At 48.9% G+C, this 25702-nt stretch overlaps 5 protein-coding genes across 9 annotated transcripts in view; 4 read left to right on the top strand and 1 right to left on the bottom strand.

The window, feature by feature from the left end:
- The first annotated feature begins 674 nt into the window (after nucleotides 1-674).
- On the top strand, nucleotides 675-5385 carry LOC104479334 (acidic mammalian chitinase-like). Its single transcript, XM_086765619.1, has 11 exons — nucleotides 675-756; nucleotides 1415-1444; nucleotides 2161-2362; nucleotides 2703-2759; nucleotides 2865-3030; nucleotides 3143-3267; nucleotides 3734-3857; nucleotides 3983-4168; nucleotides 4324-4443; nucleotides 4543-4684; nucleotides 5042-5385. The coding sequence occupies exons 1-11, from the start codon at nucleotides 675-677 to the stop codon at nucleotides 5299-5301; spliced, it is 1494 nt and encodes a 497-aa protein (XP_086621745.1). The 3' UTR covers nucleotides 5302-5385.
- Nucleotides 5386-8429: 3044 nt separating this feature from the next.
- LOC104482075 (acidic mammalian chitinase-like) lies at nucleotides 8430-13498 on the top strand. Its single transcript, XM_086765919.1, has 11 exons — nucleotides 8430-8511; nucleotides 9061-9090; nucleotides 9965-10166; nucleotides 10507-10563; nucleotides 10669-10834; nucleotides 10947-11071; nucleotides 11538-11661; nucleotides 11791-11976; nucleotides 12506-12625; nucleotides 12725-12866; nucleotides 13224-13498. The coding sequence occupies exons 1-11, from the start codon at nucleotides 8430-8432 to the stop codon at nucleotides 13496-13498; spliced, it is 1509 nt and encodes a 502-aa protein (XP_086622045.1).
- On the bottom strand, nucleotides 8510-24342 carry TAF8 (TATA-box binding protein associated factor 8). 4 transcript variants are annotated; one of them, XR_015261017.1, is made up of 9 exons: nucleotides 24280-24342; nucleotides 23772-23928; nucleotides 22994-23092; nucleotides 22647-22709; nucleotides 22063-22187; nucleotides 21612-21759; nucleotides 20698-20840; nucleotides 19583-20244; nucleotides 8510-8626 (listed from the first exon to the last, which is right to left on the bottom strand). XR_015261017.1 is itself a non-coding variant. In XM_086765920.1 (8 exons), the coding sequence occupies exons 1-8, from the start codon at nucleotides 24337-24339 to the stop codon at nucleotides 20101-20103; spliced, it is 939 nt and encodes a 312-aa protein (XP_086622046.1). In that variant the 3' UTR covers nucleotides 18442-20100. The 4 variants fall into 4 exon arrangements, 1 of the variants encoding a protein (XP_086622046.1); XR_015261018.1 differs by lacking the exon at nucleotides 8510-8626 and adding an exon at nucleotides 9569-9587; XR_015261016.1 differs by lacking the exon at nucleotides 8510-8626 and adding an exon at nucleotides 17925-18056.
- CIMAP3 (ciliary microtubule associated protein 3) lies at nucleotides 14052-16717 on the top strand. 2 transcript variants are annotated; one of them, XM_086765900.1, is made up of 6 exons: nucleotides 14052-14076; nucleotides 14420-14562; nucleotides 14894-14992; nucleotides 15675-15826; nucleotides 16100-16226; nucleotides 16649-16717. In XM_086765900.1, the coding sequence occupies exons 1-6, from the start codon at nucleotides 14052-14054 to the stop codon at nucleotides 16715-16717; spliced, it is 615 nt and encodes a 204-aa protein (XP_086622026.1). The 2 variants fall into 2 exon arrangements, with proteins under 2 accessions (XP_086622026.1, XP_086622027.1); XM_086765901.1 differs by having other exon boundaries at nucleotides 15693-15826.
- Nucleotides 24239-25702, top strand: part of CCND3 (cyclin D3) — a 45130-nt gene continuing 43666 nt past the window's right edge. The window contains exon 1 of the mRNA XM_086765924.1: nucleotides 24239-24361. Within this exon, the coding sequence (XP_086622050.1) occupies nucleotides 24324-24361 (38 nt within the window). The 5' untranslated portion in view covers nucleotides 24239-24323. The remainder of the gene's footprint in view (nucleotides 24362-25702) is intronic.

Below are 25702 nucleotides of genomic sequence, written 5' to 3' on the forward strand. Positions count from 1 at the left end.
TAATTGTTGAAGGCATTGTGTTAAAACACTCTTTTCACCTTCTTTTTCTTATTTCCTGATAACAATACACCCAAAGAACAAGAGAGAGAACAACTTAGCAGAAGCTGATTCTTATTTGCTTTTCCTTATGGGACACCAGGAAATCCTTTGCCCTTCTGTGAAGTGACCACGAGCTCAGATGGTGTGGGCAAGAGACAGCTCAGATCACAAAGCCCCCTGGATCCTGACAGACACTTTGCCTACAGCAAGGGAGCCCAGTTCCTGTGTCCTCCAAAAAGCCCAGTGCCCTGAGCCCAAACCCTACTCAGCCCTGCCTCGCTGGCTGCCCAGCCAAGGAGACAAAACCCTTGTAAACCACCTTGGGGCTGGCAGTGCCTGCCGCCTCCGGGCAGAGAAACGACGGCGCAAGGTGAACGCTTCAGCCACCCATCCACTGTGTAATCGCCGGTGTTGACACAAAGCCTGTCGCTGTAAATACATTTATATGAATAAAAGCCATCTAATCTTGTTCTTCCACTGCTCTTGCAGCACCATGACACGGCACCGCCTGATAATAGTGGTGTCCCCAGCTGGGGTGTTGAGGTCCATTGTACTGGTATCATTTTCTTGTGATACTGATCTTTGCCAAGTTTCGTAATGTTTGTGCATCTTTGTTGACACGAGACTGGCATGAAATGAGAGAAGCGTATAAAAGAGGGAAACGGTCTGCTCCAGATCAGCCCTGGTCAACGATGGCCAAGCTCACTTTGCTTACCGGTAAGTCCTGCTTCAACACTTAGTTCTCCACCTTTTCGACAAGTATTTGTGGCTCTTTCCATTTTATACTGGGTGGCTATAGAGGAGATTTTTGGGGATTAAAAATGCAGCACAGTCTCTTCCGTGAAAGGGAAAAAAAATAGCAGTTACTTACGGGATGATTATATGTTGCACTACATTTGGATTCAATTTCTTCTTCTGTAGATATGCAAATTCCTGATTTAATTTCTTTAGTAAACTGAAAAATTATCGTGGAGCAAGAAAATGACCCTCTGAGGAGGAAAGCTGGTCATTCTGAGACAAAGGCATTACTGTCTCCATGGCAGAGTATATTCCAAAAGCCTTCTGCTATTGCAGCCATGCTTACAGGCATCAAGATCACCTGTTGCTGAACCCTAGCTGAAAGAAGCAGCACAGTACTGAGCTGTTAAAGACCATGAGCTCCTCTGAGTGTCCCCTTCAAGCAGAATGACTTGTGATGCAGGAGACGGGTTATGTTGGGTTCAGACAGAGCCTCACGGAGAGGAGCAAAACCAGGCCCAGGGACAGAAGCAATTGTATTGTCTGCATTACAGGATCTATACCAGAGAGATTCTGCTCCTTCAGGCATTACCGTATTCTCAGCTCCAAGACTAATGGCACACTTTTTTCTTTACAGGTCTGGTCCTCCTGCTGAACGCCCAGATAGGTATGTGCTTTCTAACCCCTCCAAAAAAATCTACCAAACCCTTCTCAGCTTTGGCACATCCAGGCAACTGGAACAGACTTGCTACCTAATTCTTTTACCAGCCATGGCGGGGGGAAGGAGAGGCAGGCATGCAGCGGTGGGGGCTCTGAAGACAAAAGCTTGATGAAGGATGGCACGCTCAATCTAAAGTGCAAATATCTCGCTTGCTTTCACGCAGGCTTCCGCGTAGCAGCCCCTTCCTGCTCTGCTTGAATGAAGCATGAGCGCAGGCAACAGCTTGGTTTTTGCAGAAGCTTTCAAAGGCAGGTCAAACAGGCGGCACAGCAAACACGCAAAGAGCCTTCCACCCTCCAGGCCCTTCCCCAGAGATCCCTTCAGCCTCTGTTCTTCCTCTCGTGGCAGCAAAGGAGAAAGATTCCGTTTGGGGAAGACACCCTGACTCAGAACCACACTGAGGGATGAGTTTCAGGGTGCAAGAGGCTCCTAGAGCGTCTCATCTACTGAAAGAAAGTAGGAGGGAAAGAAATGCATTATTATCCCTGAGAGCCAGTTCTGAGAGGGACAACCAACCCTGCTTCACTTTCTTGAACTCCTTACCCTGCAAGGAAACACTGCCCAGGCATTTCCATCAGATCTGGTTACGATACTCTGCCTGAAGTTACTGGTGTCTCTTCAGTGCAGCACAACCCCACCCCACCTCCTCTGCTTCTCTGCAGGCACTGCCTATGTGCTGTCATGTTACTTCACCAACTGGGGCCAGTACAGACCTGGCCTGGGAAAATACATGCCAGACAACATCGACCCATGCCTGTGTGACCATCTGATCTACGCCTTTGCTGGGATGTCCAACAATGAGATCACAACTTACGAATGGAATGATGAGACCCTCTACAAATCCTTCAACGGCTTGAAGAACCAGTACGTACCGAGAGCAGAGGGCATCTGCATCTGTTCTCTGCCCAATGCAGCATCGAGGGACGCTGAGAAGAGGCAGAGAGTGATGGGGAGGGAAAGGGAGGGCAGGGCAGAGCAGGCTGCCAGCACCGGGCATTTCAGGATGGCGACAGTGACTCAGTGCGCTGCAAACTTCCTCTTTGGGGTTCACACCAAGAGACCACAGCCTAAAAGACAGCTACACCAGAATCTTTCACAAAAAGCCAGAGCACTGTACTTTATAATGTCTGTTGTATAATGTCAGAAATTGGTAAGACTAAATTGCTCCTTATAGTGAAATATGTTCCCGTCCATCCCTTTGCAGGAATAAAAATCTGAAGACCCTCCTGGCGATTGGAGGATGGAATTTTGGGACAGCCAAGTAAGTTCAAACCATCTCCTTCCCACAACAGCACCCTGGAAAGGGAGGGAGAAGGAGGAAGAGGCACCAACCAAACCTCAACGCTGTCCTGCTCTCCTTCCCTAGGTTCTCCACAATGGTTTCCACTCCCCAGAACCGCCAGACCTTCATCCAGTCCGTCATCAAATTCCTGCGCCAGTATGAATTTGATGGGCTGGACATTGACTGGGAGTATCCTGGGTCCAGGGGCAGCCCATCCCAGGACAAGAGTCTCTTTACCGTCCTGGTGAAGGTAGGTTTTGGTCAAGGCCTCTGCTCTGCACAGCTCTGGCCAGAGCCCTGGGCAGATGCAAAGCCTGAGCCCAGAGAATCCACGCTGAGAGCTGTTTCTTGGCATCCCTCAGGAAATTCTGGCAGCCTTTGAGCAGGAAGCCAAACAGGTCAACAAGCCCCGTCTCATGATCACCGCCGCTGTTGCTGCAGGACTTTCCAACATTCAGGCTGGCTACCAGATTGCTGAGCTGGGACAGTGAGTAGCAAACCTTCCGGTGTCGTTTCTGTGACCACTTAAGAGTGGTCTTCCTTCACGCAGTTCAGGGAAACTGTGCCTGGCAGACACCAACCACGTTGTGTCTGGGGTCCCTACTCTTTTGCGTAAGGCAATAACGCTGCGAGAGTGGTGCTTGTTTGGTGGGAACAGGGACACCTCGGGAAGAGAAGTGTAACAACAGGCTGCTCAAAGTCATCAGGGAACCTCTCGGTTCCCAGAATACCAGCACAATTCCCACTTGGCCTTGATCTCTGCCTCCCTCCTCTGGAGGACAGAACTGGCTCCAGTCCTTACAAGGCAGCTTGAAACAAATCTTGAAGAACTCAGATTTGCAGAAGGTGGGGAGGTGGCCAGGGATGTGGTGGGGTAAACAGCCAGCATAAAGGAACAACCAGGGCTGGGTGACAGAGCTGGCCAGGACAGACTGAAGCGATGTTCTCCATAGGTACTTGGACTACTTCCATGTGATGACTTACGACTTCCACGGCTCCTGGGATCAACGCACGGGGGAGAACAGCCCTCTGTACAAAGGCCCAGCTGACACTGGTGACCTCATCTACTTCAATGTCGTAAGTATATTTGCCGCGACTGTGTCACAGATGGTTATCATGACACTACCGATCAGAAGTTAAAGGACTCATCCTCCTGCCTACCAATCCTGGCGGAGACTTGAACTGTGATGGTTTTTTTACAGGATTATGCTATGAACTATTGGAAGAGCAATGGTGCTCCAGCTGAGAAGCTCCTTGTTGGATTCCCAACCTATGGACATAGCTTCAACCTCCAAAACCCATCTGACACTGCTGTTGGGGCACCAATATCAGGACCTGGGCCAGCTGGACCTTACACAAGGCAGTCTGGATTCTTGGCTTACTACGAGGTATGAGTGCTTCTACACACCTAGGCCACCAAGAACACAAACACTCCTCAAACTACTCAGGAAGGAAGTTTTAACCCATGGACCCATGGAATATTCCAACTGCCCTTTTTTCTAGGACAGTTGCTAATGTCTCCCTCTCTGCCTTCTTTCCCTAGATCTGCACGTTCCTGAACTCTGGAGCCACCCAGGCTTGGGATGCCCCCCAGGACGTGCCCTATGCCTACAAGGGCAGTGAATGGGTTGGCTATGACAACATCAAGAGCTTCAACATCAAGGTACGGTGGGATGTGCGGCTGCACAAAAAATAAGACAGGAGGCCATCTGCAGTAGCAGGTCTGCAGACTAACTGGAATTTCTCCCCTGGCACTGCGCAGATTGACTGGCTGAAGAAGAACAATTTTGGAGGTGCTATGGTTTGGTCCCTTGATATGGATGACTTCACTGGCACCTTCTGCAAGCAGGGCAAATATCCCCTGATCACCACCCTGAAGAACGGTCTCGGTCTGCAAAGCAGCAGTGAGTAACTTGAGCAGCGTGTGCTTCTTGAAGGTGGCTCCCTAGCTCACTGCTGATGCAGGGCTTAGAGACCCATGAAGCTTTCTCTCTGGGGCCTTGGTGGACAAAGACTTTCTGTGGAAGCCACCGCTAGGGATTGCCCTGGAAAGATCCCTTCTCTCTACATCCCCTGGGATAAAAGAGAGAGATTGTAACTTGGACCTGGGTCCAGATGTTTCAAAGGCCTGGTGTGAACCCCTCCAGACTTTGAGGGAACACACTTGAGTGGTGATGTCAGCCATTAAAGAGCCTATGGAGGGAGGGGAGGGCTGAGAGACTGTCAACACAAAAATAAGCCCTTTCCTGCTTTTATTTCAGGCTGTGTGCCTCCAGCTCATCCCAATCCTCCAATCACTCAAGCTCCTAGCCAAGGAAGTGGAAGTGGGAGCGGGAGCTCAAGTGGCAATACTGGCGGCTCTGCTGGTAGCGGTTTCTGTGCTAGCAAGACCAACGGCATCTATGCAGATCCAACCAGCAAGAGCAGCTTCTACAACTGCGTTAATGGAGAAACCTTCCAGGAGAGCTGCCAGAGCGGTCTCGTCTTTGACACCAGCTGCTCCTGCTGCAACTGGCCGTGAAGATACCAACCCTACAACTGCAAACAGATCCCTCTGATCTAATTGCACGGAATGATTAAATAAAGTGTTCTGCAAAAGAAACAATCCTCACTGTTTCAGCTCACCTTGCTCTTACATTTTGATGCTCCCTCATTCTCTCGTGGTACTTGTGCTCAGGGAAGGGCCGGAATCCTCAAGCTGGACTTCATGCCAGTCTGGCATTTTCCAGGGGTTTCTTGCTGCCCTACCATGACAGCCAGGCACAGGGGAAAAGACAGAGAGCAGACAACGGGGCAGATGGGGCTGTGTCACAAGAGAGATCACAGAGAAGGGGCCTGGCAGCACAACCTACAGACTGCTTCCCCCAGATCTCTCCCCGGCTGACTTACAGCGTGTGAACGGCGGCTCCTGGGAGTAGAAGCCAGCACAGCGCAATCCACAGGAATGTTATCAAACTTCTTTATTTTAAACAGTCATAAACTGGCATTTTTGGAGGCTTGCTTGCTGTGCCAGTGAGGCTGTCAGTAAGAGGGGGAAAAAGCAGAAGGAAGGGCCAGGGCAGATCAGGCTGAGCCATGAGAGAGCACACAGAGAGGGGTCACAGGGGCACAACCAGAACACTGGCTCCCTACAGAGCCCTCCTGCAAGGCCTGAGCACTTGGCCAGGAAAAACCATTATCCCCCTGCAAAGTGACCTTCCAAAGGGACCAGTCTTCGCAGCGCCCACAGACCTGGTGCTCTGGCCACGGGGCAGCAGTAACAATCACTCCCTGCTGCAGGGACGGTTCAGCTGAGCACGTACCAGTTCACAGGCAGACTCCTGATGTGTCCTAGAGCCCCAAAAGTCCCCTCCATGGCGTGAGCAGCAACGCACCCTCATGCCCCATTGTGGCAGCCTCAGCCTGGAACCACAAAACTGTTCCTCCTCTCCCAACAAAGGCTCATTTAAAAAGCATCTGCTTAGAGGAGAGAAATGAGTGGGAGTGATCTCTGCTGCTGCTCAGGAACGTCTGCCCTTTCCCTGATGCAAATGGTGTCTTAAAAACATCAGCAAGAGTATTCTGCTTTCAAAGGACAGGGAATCAGCCTCAGATACTCCCAGGAAAAGAAACCACAGAGCAAGAAAGGCTTTGTGATAGGCGCAAGAGCAGCCCAGTGTTTCTTACCAGACCCACAGGTGAGAAAAGCCAGTGTCAAAGCAGCAGAGCCACTGCTTTGCAAGAATTTGTAGGCTGTTGGCAGATTTTTGTCCTCACTTGCATTGGTCGTGAATCATTTTTGCAGAAACAGACTCTGTTTGAGAAGCAGAGAGAAAGCTGAAAAGCAGGAGGCTTTCAGGCACTTGTGGCTGTAGTCCACAGGCAAACACAGACCAAGCTCAGCGTGCAGGGCAGAGATCTCCGTACACAGAGCCCAGCAGCAGGTGAATCCCTGTGCTAAACCTAGGGCCAGCTCCCACAGGGAAATGCCCAAAGAATGTCCAAGAACACCCCTCCACACTAAGGAAAGCCATACTGGCAGCAGCTTGTCTCCATTGGTGGTATTAAGTTGTCTGCCTGCAGTGAGCAACATCGGATCAGCAGCCCAAAACAGGCATAGCTCTCCCCAGGATTTTGTGGGAAAAATCACATCGCTTCTCACGTCCAGAAAACAAATCCAGAATGCATTTACACCAGCTCAACAGACTCTCTGCAGCCTCGCTTCACCTGGACATCCAAAGCTGGATCCTGCACACACACAGACCCAGCCACGGGCCATCTCCCTGCCATACGTCTCCGCGTTGCTAACGCGAACTTTGCCTGTCGTCACGCTGCCATCAGCACAAACGCCTGGATCGGCTCTCAGCTCCAATCTCCCCGTACCAGGAGACCGATACCCCTACTCTGCATCCAGATAAGGGTCAGGATAGGGCTCTCCAAAACACACGGTGCCATTGCATTGACCTTTACATTTCCCCCCACTTTAGCCTTCCACTGTGACTTGCCAAACCTCCACAGCCAGGGCAGGGAGAACAGAACAACCTCTCCAAAGCAATGGCTGTGTGCTGCGGTTAGCAAGTGTCAAGAAGGCCACGGTCATTTCGGGAAACAATATTTTTAGAGAGTTTGCTGAGAGTCAGTTGTCAGACAGATCTCACAGGAGATGGGTGCAAGGCTATGCAAGCGCCATGTCTGAATCTGACAAAACTCTTCCATCACTCACTGTGATTGATCCACTCCATACACAAAATTTAGAAGTCTAATGAACTTTATCAGCAGTCTCTTCAGTGCCAGCATTTGATATGGGCAACACTGACGACATTTATCAGGCTCCTATTCAAAATACTCTGGGTGACCTAGTGGAAATTCACCTTCACACAATTATGACAGGAATCCAGTTCATAGAAACCTAAGGCAAGACATGAACGCTTGACAACACAGAGGTCGCTCAGTTTGGCAAAAAGAGGAGGGAATAAGTGCAGGAGGAAATGCAATCTGCATGATCCTCTTTCCCTGAAGACTCTCTTGTAGAGCTTGACCTCCAAGAATCAGTGCTTCTCACTAAATAAAATTGTCTTTGCATGTGGGAGAACGACTCAGAAGCAGGTATCTTGGTTTTCCTTTACTGACAGGACAGCAGGATATTTTCTTCCGTGAAGTGACCACAAGCTCAGATGGTGTGGGCAAGAGACAGCTCAGATCACAAAGCCCCCTGGATCCTGACAGACACTTTGCCTACAGCAAGGGAGCCCAGTTCCTGTGTCCTCCAAAAAGCCCAGTGCCCTGAGCCCAAACCCTACTCAGCCCTGCCTCGCTGGCTGCCCAGCCAAGGAGACAAAACCCTTGTAAGCCACCTTGGGGCTGGCAGTGCCTGCCGCCTCCGGGCAGAGAAACGACGGCGCAAGGTGAACGCTTCAGCCACCCATCCACTGTGTAATCGCCGGTGTTGACACAAAGCCTGTCGCTGTAAATACATTTATACGAATAAAAGCCATCTAATCTTGTTCTTCCACTGCTCTTGCAGCACCACGACATGGCACCGCCTGATAATAGTGGTGTCCCCAGCTGGGGTGTTGAGGTCCATTGTACTGGTATCATTTTCTTGTGATACTGATCTTTGCCAAGTTTCGTAATGTTTGTGCATCTTTGTTGACAGGAGACTGGCATGAAATGAGAGAAGTGTATATAAACAAGAGACAGGCTGCTTGCAATTCCTCCAACATAAAGATGGCCAAGCTCATTTTACTTACCGGTAAGTTCTGCTTCGCAACGTCATCCTTTGCCTTTATAATGAGTCTTTGTGGATGTTTCCCTCTATCAGGTGGTTAAACTAGAGCTTTTTTTGAAGTTAAAGATGTTTCACTCTCCTGTCAAAGCAAAAGACATAGCAATTACATTCAGGAGGTACAGTTACATGTTTCAGTACTACTAGTGTGGATATTTTATGTTTTAAAAATGAATAGAATTCTTTGCAAATTGAAATTGAAAAGTGCCTTTAATCACAAAGCTCCTTTTGAAAACGCATTGTGAATTCAATTTCTTTTCTATGTTTCTACATGAAATCATTCCACAAATTGTACCCGCTTCCATATCAACACTCAACTGACCCATGGTTGAAAAAACAGATTTTCTCAAGCAAATTCAGACAAGGCTTTTTGACAAAACATTACTTCTTTGTCTCACTCTCCATGTCCCTCAGAATGAATGGTGACCTGGGGTACCGGTTATATTGGGTTCAGACCAGTCCCGCATGACAGCATTGCTCAGCTCCAAGACTAATGCCACACTTTTTTCTTTACAGGTCTGGTCCTCCTGCTGAACGCCCAGATAGGTATGTGCTTTCTAACCCCCCCAAAAAAATCTACCAAACCCTTCTCAGCTTTGGCACATCCAGGCAACTGGAACAGACTTGCTACCTAATTCTTTTACCAGCCATGGCGGGGGGAAGGAGAGGCAGGCATGCAGCGGTGGGGGCTCTGAAGACAAAAGCTTGATGAAGGATGGCACGCTCAATCTAAAGTGCAAATATCTCGCTTGCTTTCACGCAGGCTTCTGCGTAGCAGCCCCTTCCTGCTCTGCTTGAATGAAGCATGAGCGCAGGCAACAGCTTGGTTTTTGCAGAAGCTTTCAAAGGCAGGCCAAACAGGCGGCACAGCAAACACGCAAAGAGCCTTCCACCCTCCAGGCCCTTCCCCAGAGATCCCTTCAGCCTCTGTTCTTCCTCTCGTGGCAGCAAAGGAGAAAGATTCCGTTTGGGGAAGACACCCTGACTCAGAACCACACTGAGGGATGAGTTTCAGGGTGCAAGAGGCTCCTAGAGCGTCTCATCTACTGAAAGAAAGTAGGAAGGAAAGAAATGCATTATTATCCCTGAGAGCCAGTTCTGAGAGGGACAACCAACCCTGCTTCACTTTCTCGAACTCCTTACCCTGGAAGGAAACACTGCCCAGGCATTTCCATCAGATCCGCTTTATGTAGTTACCAACTCCTAAGTGCAGCACAGAGCACTGTTCCCCTCCCTGTGTGATTGAAGGATAGTTGTTGGAAATAAGAGGGACTCATGCAGATAGTTAACAGGCCAGCATCCATAGAATCATAGAATCATTTAGGTTGGAAAAGGCCTTTAAGATTGATTCCTTCTGCATTCCAGAGACATGTCCTCTCTGCTCTTTTCTCTCCCTATCACATCTTCTGTTTCTCTGCAGGCACTGCCTATGTGCTGGCATGTTACTTCACCAACTGGGCCCAGTATAGGCCTGGTGTGGGCAAATACATGCCAAACAACATCGATCCATGCCTGTGCACTCACCTGCTATACGCCTTTGCTGGGATGTCCAACAATAAGATCACAACTTACGAATGGAATGATGAGACCCTCTACAAATCCTTCAACGGCTTGAAGAACCAGTACGTACCGAGAGCAGAGGGCATCTGCATCTGTTCTCTGCCCAATGCAGGGTCGAGGGACGCTGAGAAGAGGCAGAGAGTGATGGGGAGGGAAAGGGAGGGCAGGGCAGAGAAGGCTGCCAGCACCAGGCATTTCAGGATGGCGACAGTGACTCACTGCGCTGCAAACTTCCTCTTTGGGGTTCACACCAAGAGACCACAGCCTAAAAGACAGCTACACCAGAATCTTTCATGAAAAGCAAAAGCACTGTACTTTATAATGTCTGTTTTATAATGTCAGATATTGGTAAGACTAAATAGCTCCTTGTAGTGAAATACATTCCTGTTCTTCCCTTTGCAGAAACAAAAATCTGAAGACTCTGCTCTCCATTGGAGGATGGAATTTTGGGACAGACAAGTAGGTTAAAACCATCTCCTTCCCACAACAGCACCCTGGAAAGGGAGGGAGAAGGAGGAAGAGGCACCAACCAAACCTCAACGCTGTCCTGCTCTCCTTCCCTAGGTTCTCCACAATGGTTTCCACTCCCCAGAACCGCCAGACCTTCATCCAGTCCGTCATCAAATTCCTGCGCCAGTATGAATTTGATGGGCTGGACATTGACTGGGAGTATCCTGGGTCCAGGGGCAGCCCATCCCAGGACAAGAGTCTCTTTACCGTCCTGGTGAAGGTAGGTTTTGGTCAAGGCCTCTGCTCTGCACAGCTCTGGCCAGAGCCCTGGGCAGATGCAAAGCCTGAGCCCAGAGAGCCCACGCTGAGAGCTGTTTCTTGGCATCCCTTAGGAAATGCTGGCAGCCTTTGAGCAGGAAGCCAAACAGGTCAACAAGCCCCGTCTCCTGATCACCGCCGCTGTTGCTGCAGGACTTTCCAACATTCAGACTGGCTACCAGATTGCTGAGCTTGGAAAGTGAGTAGCAAACCTTCCGGTGTCGTTTCTGTGACCACTTAAGAGTGGTCTTCCTTCACGCAGTTCAGGGAAACTGTGCCTGGCAGACACCAACCACGTTGCGTCTGGGGTCCCTACTCTTTTGTGTAAGGCAAGAATGTTGTGAGAGTGGTGCTTGTTTGGTGGGAACGGGGACACCTCGGGAAGAGAAGTGTAACAACAGGCGGCTCAAAGTCATCAGGGAACCTCTCGGTTCCCAGAATACCAGCACAATTCCCACTTGGCCTTCATCTCTGCCTCCCTCCTCTGGAGGACAGAACTGGCTCCAGTTCTTACAAGGCAGCTCAAAACAAGTCTTGAAGAACTCAGATTTGCAGAAGGTGGGGAGGTGGCCAGGGATGTGGTGGGGTAAACAGCCAGCATAAAGGAACAATCAGGGCTGGGTGACAGAGCTGGCCAGGACAGACTGAAGCGATGTTCTCCACAGGTACTTGGACTACTTCAATGTGATGACTTATGACTTCCACGGCTCCTGGGATCAACGCACGGGGGAGAACAGCCCTCTGTACAAAGGCCCATCTGACACCGGTGACAACATCTACTTCAATATTGTAAGTATATTTTGTGAGGCTGCGTCACAAATCTCAGGCCCGTGATCACACCAGTGATAAGAAATTTAGAAATTCATCCTCTTGCCTACAAATCCTGGCAAAGACTCGAGCAGTAACGTTTTCTTACAGGACTATACTATGAATTATTGGAAGAGCAACGGTGCCCCAGCTGAGAAACTCCTTGTTGGATTCCCAACGTACGGAAATACCTTCACACTGCAAAACCCATCTAACCATGGTCTTGATGCAGCAGCATCAGGACCTGGTCCGGCTGGACCTTACACACAGGAGGCCGGGTCCCTGGCTTACTTTGAGGTATTCTAATCACATTCATTTTCCAGATCATTTTAAGGAAGGCACGCATGGAGCTTTCTGAATAGCTATCTCAGACACAAAATGTCAAAAGAATTAGAGAAGAAAAGGGAATTAAAATAGTAAAATCTATGCCTGAAAACTAATGTCTTCTTCATAAACCTAATACCATTATGTAGTTTAGCAGCAAGCATTTGATATAGATGACTAGGCCTTTCTGAAATATAAAGATTAATCTTCCAGTAAAATAAGAGAAATTACTAATATTATTTCCAGTGTCCATAAGGAAAGAGGGAAGAAGGGAATGTCATACTTGATCTTTTCCCAGTAGTTTCTAACGTGTCCGAGTAAGCTTTGGAACTTCTTAAGCTAATTTCAAAAAAGGTAAAAAAAACCCCAACAGATTACTTATTCTCATTGACCAGATAAATAACACAAAACTAGATAATAAAGTCAAGGTAATGGCAGAGCTTGGACATTTCCATTTTTGTATGACACTCAGTAAAATTCCACCTCTTGTCCTTCTCCCTAGATCTGCACGTTCCTGAACTCTGGAGCCACCCAGGCTTGGGATGCCCCCCAGGACGTGCCCTATGCCTACAAGGGCAGTGAATGGGTTGGCTATGACAACATCAAGAGCTTCAACATCAAGGTACGGTGGGATGTGCGGCTGCACAAAAAATAAGACAGGAGGCCATCTGCAGTAGCAGGTCTGCAGACTAACGGGAATTTCTCCCCTGGCACTGCGCAGATTGACTGGCTGAAGAAGAACAATTTTGGAGGTGCTATGGTTTGGACCATTGATATGGATGACTATACTGGCACCTTCTGCAAGCAGGGCAAATATCCCCTGATCACCACCCTGAAGAACGGTCTCGGTCTGCAAAGCAGCAGTGAGTAACTTGAGCAGCGTGTGCTTCTTGAAAGTGGCTCCCTAGCTCACTGCTGATGCAGGGCTTAGAGACCCATGAAGCTTTCTCTCTGGGGCCTTGGTGGACAAGGACTTTCTGTGGAAGCCACCGCTAGAGATTGCCCTGGGAAGATCCCTTCTCTCTACATCCCCTGGGATAAAAGAGAGAGATTGTAACTTGGACCTGGGTCCAGATGTTTCAAAGGCCTGGTGTGAACCCCTCCAGACTTTGAGGGAACACACTTGAGTGGTGATGTCAGCCATTAAAGAGCCTATGGAGGGAGGGGAGGGCTGAGAGACTGTCAACACAAAAATAAGCCCTTTCCTGCTTTTATTTCAGGCTGTGTGCCTCCAGCCCATCCCAATCCTCCAATCACTCAAGCTCCCTCTACTACAGCAACTGCAAGTGCAAGTGAGAGTGGTAGCTCTGGTGTTGGTGGCAATACTGGTGGCTCTGGTGTTAGTGACTTCTGTACTGGCAAGAGCAATGGCATCTATGCAGATCCAACCAGCAAGAGTGGCTTCTACAACTGCGTTAATGGAGAAACCTTCCAGGAGAGCTGCCAGAGCGGTCTCGTCTTTGACACCAGCTGCTCCTGCTGCAACTGGCCGTGAAGATACCAGCCCTACAACTGCAAACAGATCCCTCTGATCTAATTGCACGGAATGATTAAATAAAGTGTTCTGCAAAAGAAACAATCCTCACTGTTTCAGCTCACCTTGCTCTTACATTTTGATGCTCCCTCATTCTCTCGTGGTACTTGTGCTCAGGGAAGGCCCGGAATCGTCAAGCTGGACTTCATGCCAGTCTGGCATTTTCCAGGGGTTTCTTGCTGCCCTACCATGACAGCCAGGCACAGGGGAAAAGACAGAGAGCAGACAACGGGGCAGATGGGGCTGTGTCACAAGAGAGATCACAGAGAAGGGGCCTGGCAGCACAACCTACAGACTGCTTCTCCCAGATCTCTCCCCGGCTGACTTACAGCGTGTGAACGGCGGCTCCTGGGAGTAGAAGCCAGCACAGCGCAATCCCCAGGGCCATTATTAATCCTCCTCTTTTCCCTGCACCCTTCAGATGCTGCCATCGCCAGCATTCTCTCCAGCACCCCCTGCTCTGTGTCTATAGCAACTAGAGTACACACACATGCTGACCGTCCAGCAAGGCATCATGGCAGCGGAGTGGGACCCCAGAGGTGAGCCGTGTGATGCGCACGGACCTGAGAAACTACGGGCACGAGGGCTTTCCTTCTCACACAGCTCCCTGGTGGCACTGGGCTTCCCCAGCAACCTTCCCCACAACTGGGCTGCTAGGCTACTCTTTGCTCAAGTTGGTCAAAAAGAAGCTTTTGTGGCAGGAGGGAACAGGCATCCAAAGGGCAGACCCCTCCCAAATATCCAGGGTCAGGGGAGATAAGGGGATGGTTGGCCTCAGGCACAGAGCAGCAGATGCTTAAGAAGTAAAAAAAAAAAACAGCAAGTGGTCACCTCTGCATTGCTTTACCATACTGGTGGCATTTCCCTCTCCTGGCCTCACAGGTGTGCAGAAGCGGATCTCATTTGGGTCATGTCAAGAGCGGAAAATGTTCCCTCTCCACCACGCCCCAGACAGGCTGGGAAACCAGCTGGTACCCCTCAGGGGAGACCCTTCACTTGGGCCAGGCTGTTACCTGAGCCAAGAGGTAAGTTGTTCACTTTTCATGCTCAGTGCTTTCCCTTCACGCAAGACACACAGTATAGGAGCAATAGGACCGTGGCCAGCCAGACACAGAATCCCCCACACCTGCCCTGCAAACCCATTGTGCAAGGTCTCCACATATACTTAGAAAAAGAAATTCCCTTTCCCTTCACATATATCAGTCCTCAATGCCCAGCTGCCCTAGTGCTCTGTATCAGTGAGAAATTAGAGGAATTAATAGGAATAACGTCTGCTGCTCATATATTTCTTCCCTTCCCCTGATAAAAATGTTGTCTTAAAAATGTCAGTAAGATGCTTCTGCTTTTGACTCACAGAAAAGCAGCCTCAGATACTCTTTGGAAAACAAACCACTGAGCAAGAAAGGCTATGTGATAGGAGCGAGAACAGCCCAGCGTTTCATACGAGAGCCACCGGTAAGAAAAGTACACTTCAAAGCAGCTGAGCTGCAGCTTTGCAAGAATTTGTAGACTGTTCTCAACACAGACTACCAGTTTTGATCACATTTGCTGAGGCTGCCTCCAACTTAATATACAAGTTAGCTACAGATCTCCTTATGCGTAGTCCAGGGGGAGGTGTTGCGCCCAGAAACCAGTGATCGTATGAGCTCTGGTAACACGAACACATGCACTTGTATATCCACATTCCTTTGTATCACACACACACACATGTAAATCATAGAATCACAGAACGGTTTGGGTTGGAAGGGACCCTCAAGGGAGGGTCCCTGCAGGGAGCAGGGACGTCTCCAACCAGATCAGGTTGCTCAGAGCCCCGGCCAACCTGGCCTGGAATGTTTCCAGGGATGAGGCATCCAAATGTACATATTGCGGCAAAATCAGGGAGGGAGCTCAGCTATGCTGCCTGAACAAAACACACTGGTTTCTGGCCCTCTAGCTTCTCTAGAATAACAGTATATCAGGAGAGACAACACAAGACACACTGGGTAAGAAGTAGGGAGCGCATAATTGACTTGTTCCCATTTTTTTACGCTATCAGACTAGCCAAAGCACACATTGAACAGCAGGTCCGTAATGCCCTGCTGGCTGCTCATCAGAGTATGTACGAATGGTTTGCAGAACCAAATCTCCCATAAAGAAATTTTATCTCTTGCAGATTGTGTCTCCCAGCCCAGCGACGTATCAGTCATTTTGGAACAAAGAGAGAAAATTCCAGCCTGCCTATGCTCCATTTTCCATTAAGACACCGCGATTTCCACATAAGCCTTCAAACAAAGAACTTTTCCTTGGGTAATGTAACTAATTTTCTTACACTTTTAATTATAAGCAGGAGTACTAGCAGAGAAAAATACTAAGACACAAATAGGAGATATGTAATTTAGCTCCTCGTAATGCGTTTTATCTTCAAAAGGCTCCCCTGCTTTAGTCTTTAACTGAACATGATGACTAGAATACCACAACGTGCATTTCTTCCATGGACTGAGGTAGGGCTGGTAAATTCTGATAATACAAACACCATACACCAGCTCCAGAAATGAGGTATTTTGTGCCTGTTTTCTTTAGACCTGGAACTTACAATGCAGACAAGCAATTACAGAAAAAAATCACTTGGCCAATGAAGTTTGGGTCTCCAGACTGGTTTTCAGTCCCGATGCCAGCAAGGAGCATGATAAAAAAGGAGGTAGAGAAGGTAAGGACAGGGATAAGGGGATGTTATTCCTGGCTAAATGCTTCTGACAAAGGAAGTCGTATGTTTACTTCAACACATTTGCACTACGTTTTGTCATCCTTTCCTCACTGGCCTGCTAGGTACATGGCTCTGCTAGTCTGGGGCACAAGATACAAAGCGATTTTCTATCAGAAAATGCTAATTTGAAAAAAACCAGTTACAGCCCTTCGAAAAAAACCCTTATATTAAGAAATTTGCTCTTGAAGTTTCCATCCACAAAGTGAGAGAACCAGAGCACAGACTTCCCCATGTAGCTCTGCCGGAAAGAAAACCTTTGTGATTTAAAACATAGGTTAAGGTTCTCAACACCATCTCACATCTTCCTGCACTCTTCTGAAGCAACTGTCATTGCTAATATCTAACAGATAGTGGTTGTCTTTTAGCTGATCACAAACACAGAATTAAATAAACACCGGGGCCGAGTGGCCTACCTGAGTTTATACTACAGCTGAAGACACAGCGATATCGCAAAAAAACGTCCTCCCCTTCCAGCGGGGCAGCTCAGGCCTCACCTCTGCTCACTTGTGGAGACCTTCATCTGCGCTACCCAGCCTCTCCAAATAAAACCATTTCAAAAAGAGGCATTTCTTGCCACGAGTCGTGCTTATCTGCTCTGCTGCCTCTGCGGGTGTTTGGGTGCCGCGCACAGCACCCCTCAGCCCTGCTTCCCCCCACCCCTAGGCCCAGGTAGGGCCGGCGGCCATTTTCCTGGTCGCCATGGAAACACCTCACCTCATGGCCCTCCCCAACATGGCTTCCCTCACCACCGGGGGCTTCTCCCCCCAAAATCCAGCCCTCGCTGGCATAGGAGAGGAGCCAAATTAACACAGCTAGAAGGCAGCTTGCTGCCCCGCCTCCTCAGCACTGCGAGCGAACGCCGCCATGTTCTCAGCCGCCACTTGCCTTCCCCGGCCGCCTCACCACCATCTCATCTCCACCACGCGCTCCAGGCCGGGCCCAGGGGTTCACCCACAGCCTGAGAAGAGCCAAGAAACACGGGAGCATACGTGGCACAGCCCTCAGGTATGTTCAGAGAGAGCACAACGGCTTTGTGCACAGCCAGCAACTACATTAAAATAGCACAGAAGCAAACATCCCAGGGAAAGAGGGCCTGCTGAGACAGGTTAGAGCAGACGGCCTGCAAGACATATATTTGCATCACTAGATTTTTCCCTACTGAAATGAGGAAGACATTCTCAAGCAAGGATCAATTAAGAATCTGGCCATGAGAATAAATTTAGTCTGAAACATCAGTTGTTTTTGTAATGTGTAACTCGGGCCCTAGGGATTTCTATAAATGTTTACAAACCTTCACACAGACTTCATCTGTCTGATCACAACTTGAGTTAATCTCAGGGGAAAAACTAAGAGCAGGCAACATTCGTTCTCGGTATAACTACCAGTTACAATGCAGGCTTTCAAATTTTCTGGGTCTGTTTAGCCATTTCTGTAGCAAAATTCACCTGCAGCCCAATTTCAACTATAAAACCAAAACGCATTCTTCCAATTTCCCACTTTCGGTCTTCGAGTGCTCTCACACAGGCACGACAACAGCTGCTCACGACCTGTCTTTCCCTCCCAACCACAAAAGACTGCTTTGTAGTTGCAGCTGTCAAAAAGGGACCTACTTGCTGATTCGCAGTTGCCCCTTTTGGTGCAATTTTTCAAAGGAGGGGGTACGACTCACTGGAAATTGTACTGTCCTAAGACCTGCGGTTTATGGCTGTTTAATGCTTCACCTTTGTATTCATGGCTGATGCTGCATACTTCACCTCCATCTGTCTTCGTTTTCTAATCAGGAGAAAAATACGTGTGTAAGAGATGATATAAAAGAAAGTAAGCAGTACCTGTGATTCTGCAGCCCTTCTCAACCACATGTTCCACCTGGGATTGGAGAAACCTTCTACTAAAGCTTTTGCAAAACTGATGGTATTTCAAAAGGCACCTTGTCCTCACTGAACATCTTTATATATTCTATGATTCTATGATATTTCTAATGAACCAAAGTTCTTGATGGAAAATTCCCAACCTTTTCAGCTCTCAGGTGTTGCTGTGGAGAAAGGAAGAGATGCATGGGGAAGGACAAGACTTCCAACCACTTGTAGACCCCACTGAAAACACACTCAGGCTCCATTCAGGCGCTTTTCTACTCCTGAAACTTTAAGGACTCAGACAGTTTTGTTTGTAAGGGATAAAATTTCTTTTATTATGAACAAAAAACGACCATTTTAATTCTACATTTTTCCCCTACCCAGCGAGGATTTTCTCATTAAGAAAAATGCTTAATCCAAGTAAAAAAAGATATAAATTTTTAAATATATACATACATACACAATGTCTCTGTACAGTTGTTGTACAACCAAGGCACCAGCAGAAGTGACAATGGCACATGCAGAACTTTTTTTGCTAGAGATGTCATTTCTAATTGTTTGGCAGGAACACCTCCATTCTCACCGAAACAATTATTCCTTTTTATCTTCCTCCTCCCTGGGTGACAGGGGAAAAGGGAGGCCTGGGAGGATGCCCTAACTAAACAGAGGCGAACACGTACACACATAACTCTGATCTCCCTGGTGACTGCAACAGACTTCTTGCGTTCAGCTTCTATTCTAGGAAACCACGACCCGCCTGGCAGTCTGTAGCAGGCAGCCTTTACTGCCTCTCCCAGAACCCTGTTTTCACCCAGAAGAGATGCTTGGGACACTGAACCGAACTACATGAGTCTTTTGTCAAAGAAATTTAAGCAATATTTTGCCTGAGGAAAGGCTGAATTAAAATTAAAGCAAAGCCCTCCGGAACCAGCTAACAATTACAATACTCCCATCACCAGCCACCTTCTCTACTGAAATAAAGTCTTCTGCTCTGAGGAAATAAAGGGCGGGGGGTAGAAAGAGCAACTTCTGTTGATAAAAGCCTGTATTTGAGAACGGGCAAAACAAAAAAAGTGCAATCAATAGCATGGCCTTGTGGACTGCAATTAATACAGCTTTATTCCATATTCCAAGCTTTTCAGCGCAGCGTCTTTCAAAACAGCTGGTGAAGGCGTGAACTCTCAAAGGAGTTGTGCTGTGTTGAAACTAACAATAGAACTGAAAAACAGCCTGAAGCAGCTGTTAAATCTTACCATTCATACTGCTAGAAAATAATCTCAAAGCAGAACAGGGTAAACACCACACTTAGCGCTTTTAAGTTAGAAGTGCAGCTGCAGTCAGAAAAGTGAGAATAAAATGCCATCTTAGCTCTGTATTTACACTCCACTCTCTTACCAACACATCAGATGCCTTTAGTTTATAAAACAAAAGTCTGTTTGCTTTTACCTGACAAGAATCCAAAGAAAGAATCTCTCTGGGATTCTTCTGTCTCTGTTAATACATGCTCCTTAGATCATAAGGCCAGGCAGGGTTGATTGCAGAAATTTCTTTTCTCGCCTGCCAGCCAGCCACAAACGAATTACGCCTTTGTATTCTGCAGAGCCTGCTGGGAAGCACTGAGCAGCAAGAACCTTTGTGTCCCCCATCTCTTCAGAGAGTAAATCCTGCCGACAGCGAGAACAAACCAAAGAAACCGAGACAATTCCCATGGATAACCCGGTGGCCTTCAGTGCTTTTAAGGCAATTGACCATTGACCATTCCAAGGCAGCAGGAGAGCAGAAGGGAAAGAGGGAACACTGCAAACCAGGACGAGAATGTAGTTCACTGGGCAGAGAGAGATCGTTCTTCCACTTCTGCCACTCAGCCGGATTGCCTTTCCTGTCTTGCTCCATGCCTCTCACGCACAGCAGCGGAGGTGAACCCTCCGGGTTTCTCTTCCTCTGAGCAGCCAGCTGGCTACGCCTCACTTCTTTCTGCGGATCTTGGGCTTTTTCACTGGTCGGAGGTAGGGATTGTCTATCACATTTTCCTCCCCATTCCGACTGCCTGACAGGGAGGTGTTCTGCTGTAACACTGAAGCGTTCTCCTTTTCAGGTCCTGAATCATCCTGCCACATTAAAAAAACCAAAAAAATCCAAAAGCATAAACAACCAAAGTTAGGCTAAACAAGGCTTACAAGTTCAAACCACATAACCTATGGGCAAAACAGATAATCAACAGCCAGGATAAACAGCAGCACAGAAGGAGCTGGTGAGGGCTCCTGATTTCTAACACAAGAAGATCCCCTTCAGGAACAGTCGGATTCCAGGACAATCCTCTCTCTCCTAACACTGAAATGAATGTTGGACTGAAAGTTCACGATCCAATCTGATTTTATATTGCACCCTGCAGAAAGTTAAAGAACCATGACACTGTTTAGCCATATACATCTGGTAAAACGCAACCCACTGCCATTTTCCACCCACTCTGCCCAGCTGCAAGGAAGCCAGGCAAAGAACCAGGTTTCAGATGTTTAAGAAAGCTGAGCCCAAGAGACCTTGATCTCTCAAGCTGGGCGTACCGTGCTCATGTGCAGGGGGAGATTTTCAGTGTCTGTCTGGTCGTCTTGCTCAGATGAATCCGTTTCTTCCATTTGCTGCATTTCCAGCTCAGAAGGGAGAAGAGCTGTCAGGTAGGGTACGGTGAAAGGCCTAGCAGCAATCACTACGGTTAGGGAAAAGGACACAGTCAGCAAGCTGGGAGAAGGCTCCTTAAGTCAGGGATTATGAAGCACAAAGCCAACCTCTTACTTAGAGACCAAACACTTTCACTAGCTCTGGTTTTAAACACATACACTCTTTTCCTGCTGCTCCCAGGGATCAGAATAGAATATGCTGTTCCTAAAAGATGGCAGCCTCCAATTTCGGATTTTCTGAGGCTCCTTTATGTTTCTAGCCAAGGACACAGCATTACAGTAACACAAAAAGTCCTTCCTGACCTCCACACATGTTCAATTATCTCACAGGCTGAAGAATCACTTCGTCCCCCTTAAGATGACACTGACACCTGTGCTGTTAGTGAGCCTTGGCAAGGTGGGAATTCTCATCACTGCTTTGCAGACACAGAAACAGGAAAACCTCCACTGCCTACCACAAAAATGTAAGAGAGAAGACATTACTTGTTTAAAAGTTGCAGAGGGGCAGAGACAGGATCGGGATGAGCTTTGAATTTAGCACCCACCAGCCAAGGCCGCCTCCACCGGCAGAAGAAAGCGAGCCTTTGGTGAGGGTGGAAGCCTACCATTTGGCTTTGATTCTGTTTCTCATCCTCCTTTTAAATAGAAAATTCATTCTTTCCCAGCCTTCCAGTGCCTCAGAAGGGCAAACACAATGTGATCATCCAGTGCTCAACTCCTGCAGTAGCAAGAACTCTAACAGACTGTCTACTCGGTCAGACGGCTGTCGTGTACAGCACAAAGCGTCCTAGACAACTCACATGGGAATGTGCTAACATCATCTTTGAAGAGACTCTGCGTTTCTCCTGTCTTAGCCATGAAACGCGTGAGAGCTCTTTCTACATCGCGCCGTTGAGATGCTGCCTTTTCCCGTAGGACTTGGTAATCGGTTACTGGCTCCCGGTACGTCTGTGGAGCAGAGAGGGGAAAAAAAGACGACGGTTAGTGGACGCAATGCAGGTAGCTGAAGTTCAAAACACGACTAGGGTGCAGATGGCACACACGCGCAGATTTTCAGGGAGCTACAGACATCAATCAGCCAGAAATCTACAGCAAGGGCAACCCGCAAACAACAAGCGATATATTAAGACAGGAGAAACAATGTTTTGGGTAAACAGTACCAGCACTAGAGTAAGAATATTTATACGCCACTCCTGGTGTCGCTGACGTTCAGACAGACCCCAAATGGCACAGAAGTCTCTTTTCACTCACTGGTGTCTTGATGTAAGTGTGAGGATCTGGAAACTCAGGGAAATGGCCAGGAATGTGGGGTGGATGTGGCTTGTTCTGTCCAGCGGTCAGGGCTTTGGGAGTCACAGGTTGGTTTGTCACAGGAGCTAGAGTCAAAAAAAAAAAAAATACACGCACGCAAATCAGCCAGCTTCATTCTGCCAAGAGTTAGGCATAAAGTGCTAGCTGATACTGAGCTGTCCCACATCTCTAGGTCCTATGAAAGGGACAAAGCACATCCCACGAGCAGCAGTTTCAGGTTGTGTTTGGCATCCCAAAAGCGAACAAGGATTACTTGACTCCTCTCTCCTATACAGGAAGGACAAAACCATCCTGAGGACTCTCACGTGCAATGAGGATGCTGGAACAAAGGCAACTGATTCGGCAGAGGGTACCTTCCTTCACCTATTACACCGTCATTACAGGAGTCCTTAACACAAGCTGCACATCCAGGAGCACGGGACTGCATCACGCATCAGAAAAGCAGGAGCTCTGGATGCCAGCACAGAGGAATGTCAAATTACTTCCAATTTCCCACGTAAGAAGAGAAAGGATTTCCCACATACGGGCAGTGATGACCATCCTCTGGGATCGCTTGGCATACGCAGGAAGCGTTTCAACATTGAACCCTGAAATACGAAAGAGGAAACAGAAATCACACCAAGAGTTTGTCCTGTCAAAAATCCCTTAAGGCTTCTCCAGAATTTTTCCAAGAGCTCCAAATTACACGAGAAAGAAAATCATGCGCTCTGCAGATATTCACCCTGCATCCACAGCAGCAATATCTGAGCACCAGCAGGCATCACAAAAACACCAGAAACATCAGGAACAAGATTTTTCTACCAAAGCAGCACACCCAAATCTTCTGCAATGCAGGCAGCTGGAAATCAGCGGGACCAGTTCAACTACTCACCCATTTCCACCAGAGTAACCACGAGATCGGAGAGCGTAGGCTGCGTTCTGGCTGTATGTTCACAGTAGGACTTTGCGCTCCTTCCAATTTCAGAAATATCTGGGGGGGAAAAAAAAAACCACCACCGCACATTCAATTCAGATACATGTGTATCACAGCCCAACCCTGGCTTCAGACACCTGAATTTTTAGTAAATTTAGCACGGAATGAAAAATAGCTTCCAGAATCCAGTGGCTGTGTATTTAAAATTAAAGCAAATGCAAAGTACGGAAACACTAAAGATCAAAGAGTCAGATGTTTTTCACAAATGCAAAAGGCAAATCTGCATCATAGGCGTGAAAAAAAATTTCAGAATTTTCTGGATTTCAGAAAAATATGTGGCCCGAGATCCCAGGCACGTCACCCAGAAGAGCCGGAACAGAGCTGCCACACACAGGAACTTCTAAAGCCTCAACCAAGCAAATGTCTGGAACTTTGTTATTTCTCTATTTAATCTGGCAGCATGTGGAGCTTATTAGGACTCCTGATGAGTATCTAATGAGGACTCGCTGAGTAAGACAAATAAGTGCTTCTGAGCTGGGGCCAACGCCTCACGCTCAGAGATCTGTGACTGCCAGGCTGCGCTCTAGCCTTCTGCTTTTGCTAAAATCGTTAACACAAGATAATGAAAATACGGGGGGGGGGGGGGGAGGGTGAAGGCCAATTTGAAAACAGAGAAACAAGAAACTTCAGGGGAGCGGCGTGACTTTGCCCGACACTGATAAAACCGGACGCTCACAGCTCTGCAACATCTCCGTCAGCGTCTCCACCGCCGCCTTCTCGGCGCTCTCGAAGCCGGCTTCGGTGAGCAGGGAGCTGACCACCACCTGCAGCGTCCTCCTCCGAGCCAGGTAGTAGTTATCCGCCGGCGTGCTGGCGTGCTTGCCGCCCGACCTCTGCGGACACAGAATCCACGCGTACACGCACACACACTCGTACACATGCAGACGTCACCCTTTGGGGCGCGGCCCCTTTAAAAAAAAAAGCCGCCTCATGGGGATCCCCGCCTCGCCGGCCAATCCGAGCGGAGCAACTTGAGCCAATCAAGCTCCGCTGCTGAGCCCCGCCTCCCTCCGGCCATTCAGCCAATCGGCGCCTCCCTCCCTTCAGCCTTCGCCTCAAAGCCCCACGGGCAGGCCGCAGGCCCCTCAGCGTTAGGGGAGGCACAGGCCGCTGCCATTCCGCCCGGTTCCCGCGGGAGACGCCCTCCACAACGGCCCCGCGTCCCGGTGAGGAGCCGCCGTTACCGTGCCGGAGCTACCGGACGCCGTGTCGGCCATCTTGGAGACAGATGGAGCTGTGCGCATGCGGCAGAGGGGAGGGCGCGCGGTGCGGCGTGCGCGGGGTATTGTGGGATTTGTAGTGCGAGCGGGAGGGAGCGCGCGTGGGCTGCCGTTGGCTGTACCGGTGCTTGCACCCCCCCGGCCCCAGTGCCCGCTGCCCCACGCAGGGAGGTGAGGGTTCCCCGGGTTGCTCCCCTGCGTCCTTGCTTGCCCGGGGCCGGGTGGGCCCGCGGGAGGGGGGTGCTGGTGTCGCAGGTGGGGTGCAGCCCGGGAGCCGGCGGGGCGAGGGTCTGAAGTTCATCCCGCCGCGTTCTGAGGTTGAGAAGAGCGCCTCTTGCATCTGCTGAGATGTGTTTTCCGTTGCTTGTCTGGGCTTGTGGTTTAGCATTTCTTGTCAGGCCACCCTGAGCCCTCCCCGCCTCTCCAGGGTCAGCGGGAAAGCAAAACCTCGTGTCCTGGCATTGCACTTGCTTTACAATAGCCCGTGTTCCCATTAGGAAATTATTTACTAAAAAAGCTTGAAAAGTATTGAAATAAAAAAAAACCAAAACGTGGCGTGCCAGTAACCCCGTAACCATGGAAGCACTGAAGGGTTTCCGGTTGTAAGCGACATGTTCTCTTAGCTGAACCTCGGTGTACCAGCCTCAGATCTGTGCGCTCAGATCTTTTGATCAAAGCTTTGGTGTCAGTTCAGTGTTTCAGAAAGACAGAACAGGAAACCCCCACGCTGCGACTCCCACCCCTTGCTTCCTGTTTAAGTACATGTGTGGGAGAGCAAGAACATTGTGAGAACCAATTACTGTATGTGAGGGGGGGGGGGGAAAAAAGTGATGTAAACAACAGCTGCCACGCTGGAAATGAAAGGTCCTGATCTCATTTGGCTTGGATGGCAACACAGCTTCCACATACTGCTGGCTTTTCAACAATAGCGGCAAAATCTGTTAACAGGTAGGAAAAGCGAGGAGGCAGAGGAAGGTGGAGGCTGCATTGTTCAAAGCAAACAAGCCTGCATGCCTTGATCATCAAAGGTAGGAGGCAACATCATTTCAGAGACTGAAAATGTGATCTAGAGGGCAATCTCATGCCTTGGGTGCTCAGGGTCAAGCGAAGCTATTGGCAGAGGGCTTGTGGAGTATAACTGTGCTGAAGATGTTAAAAGTACCTTGAAATGGCTGTGTGTCAGGGGATCAGTGCTGACTGGGGGCCTTGCTGCAGTCTGCGTATGTGAATTCCCAGGCTGTCAGCATTCTGCCAAACCGTGAGGCAGCCACTTTGCTGCCCCTTGGCAGGGATGTCTGTCTGCCAGGGCTTTGTAGTGGAGGTGGGGCAGGCTCTCAGCCCCCTAGCATGTTAAAAGAGATGCCTGAGGAAAGGCTGAATTAAGATT

The sequence above is a fragment of the Chlamydotis macqueenii genome, chromosome 23 (assembly GCF_036417535.1).
Source record: "Chlamydotis macqueenii isolate bChlMac1 chromosome 23, bChlMac1.mat, whole genome shotgun sequence".
In the NCBI taxonomy this organism is placed as follows: Eukaryota; Metazoa; Chordata; class Aves; order Otidiformes; family Otididae; genus Chlamydotis; species Chlamydotis macqueenii.

What these genes read in the sequence shown, in the direction of transcription:
- LOC104482075 (XM_086765919.1), top strand. Translation starts at nt 8,430, where the DNA reads ATGAGAGAAGTGTATATAAACAAGAGACAGGCTGCTTGCAATTCCTCC. An exon ending in CAGATTGCTGAGCTTGGAAA is followed by an intron (nt 11,072 to 11,537) that starts GTGAGTAGCAAA and finishes TGTTCTCCACAG; the next exon opens with GTACTTGGACTACTTCAATG. An exon ending in GGTCCCTGGCTTACTTTGAG is followed by an intron (nt 11,977 to 12,505) that starts GTATTCTAATCA and finishes CCTTCTCCCTAG; the next exon opens with ATCTGCACGTTCCTGAACTC.
- LOC104479334 (XM_086765619.1), top strand. Translation starts at nt 675, where the DNA reads ATGAGAGAAGCGTATAAAAGAGGGAAACGGTCTGCTCCAGATCAGCCC. An exon ending in TTCAACGGCTTGAAGAACCA is followed by an intron (nt 2,363 to 2,702) that starts GTACGTACCGAG and finishes ATCCCTTTGCAG; the next exon opens with GAATAAAAATCTGAAGACCC. An exon ending in GATTCTTGGCTTACTACGAG is followed by an intron (nt 4,169 to 4,323) that starts GTATGAGTGCTT and finishes TTCTTTCCCTAG; the next exon opens with ATCTGCACGTTCCTGAACTC.
- CIMAP3 (XM_086765900.1), top strand. Translation starts at nt 14,052, where the DNA reads ATGGCAGCGGAGTGGGACCCCAGAG. An exon ending in AGCGGAGTGGGACCCCAGAG is followed by an intron (nt 14,077 to 14,419) that starts GTGAGCCGTGTG and finishes CTGGCCTCACAG; the next exon opens with GTGTGCAGAAGCGGATCTCA. An exon ending in AACAAAGAACTTTTCCTTGG is followed by an intron (nt 15,827 to 16,099) that starts GTAATGTAACTA and finishes TGTTTTCTTTAG; the next exon opens with ACCTGGAACTTACAATGCAG.
- TAF8 (XM_086765920.1), bottom strand. Translation starts at nt 24,339, where the DNA reads ATGCGCACAGCTCCATCTGTCTCCAAGATGGCCGACACGGCGTCCGGT. An exon ending in CGTCCGGTAGCTCCGGCACG is followed by an intron (nt 23,929 to 24,279) that starts GTAACGGCGGCT and finishes CTGTGTCCGCAG; the next exon opens with AGGTCGGGCGGCAAGCACGC. An exon ending in GAGGATGGTCATCACTGCCC is followed by an intron (nt 22,188 to 22,646) that starts GTATGTGGGAAA and finishes TTTTGACTCTAG; the next exon opens with CTCCTGTGACAAACCAACCT.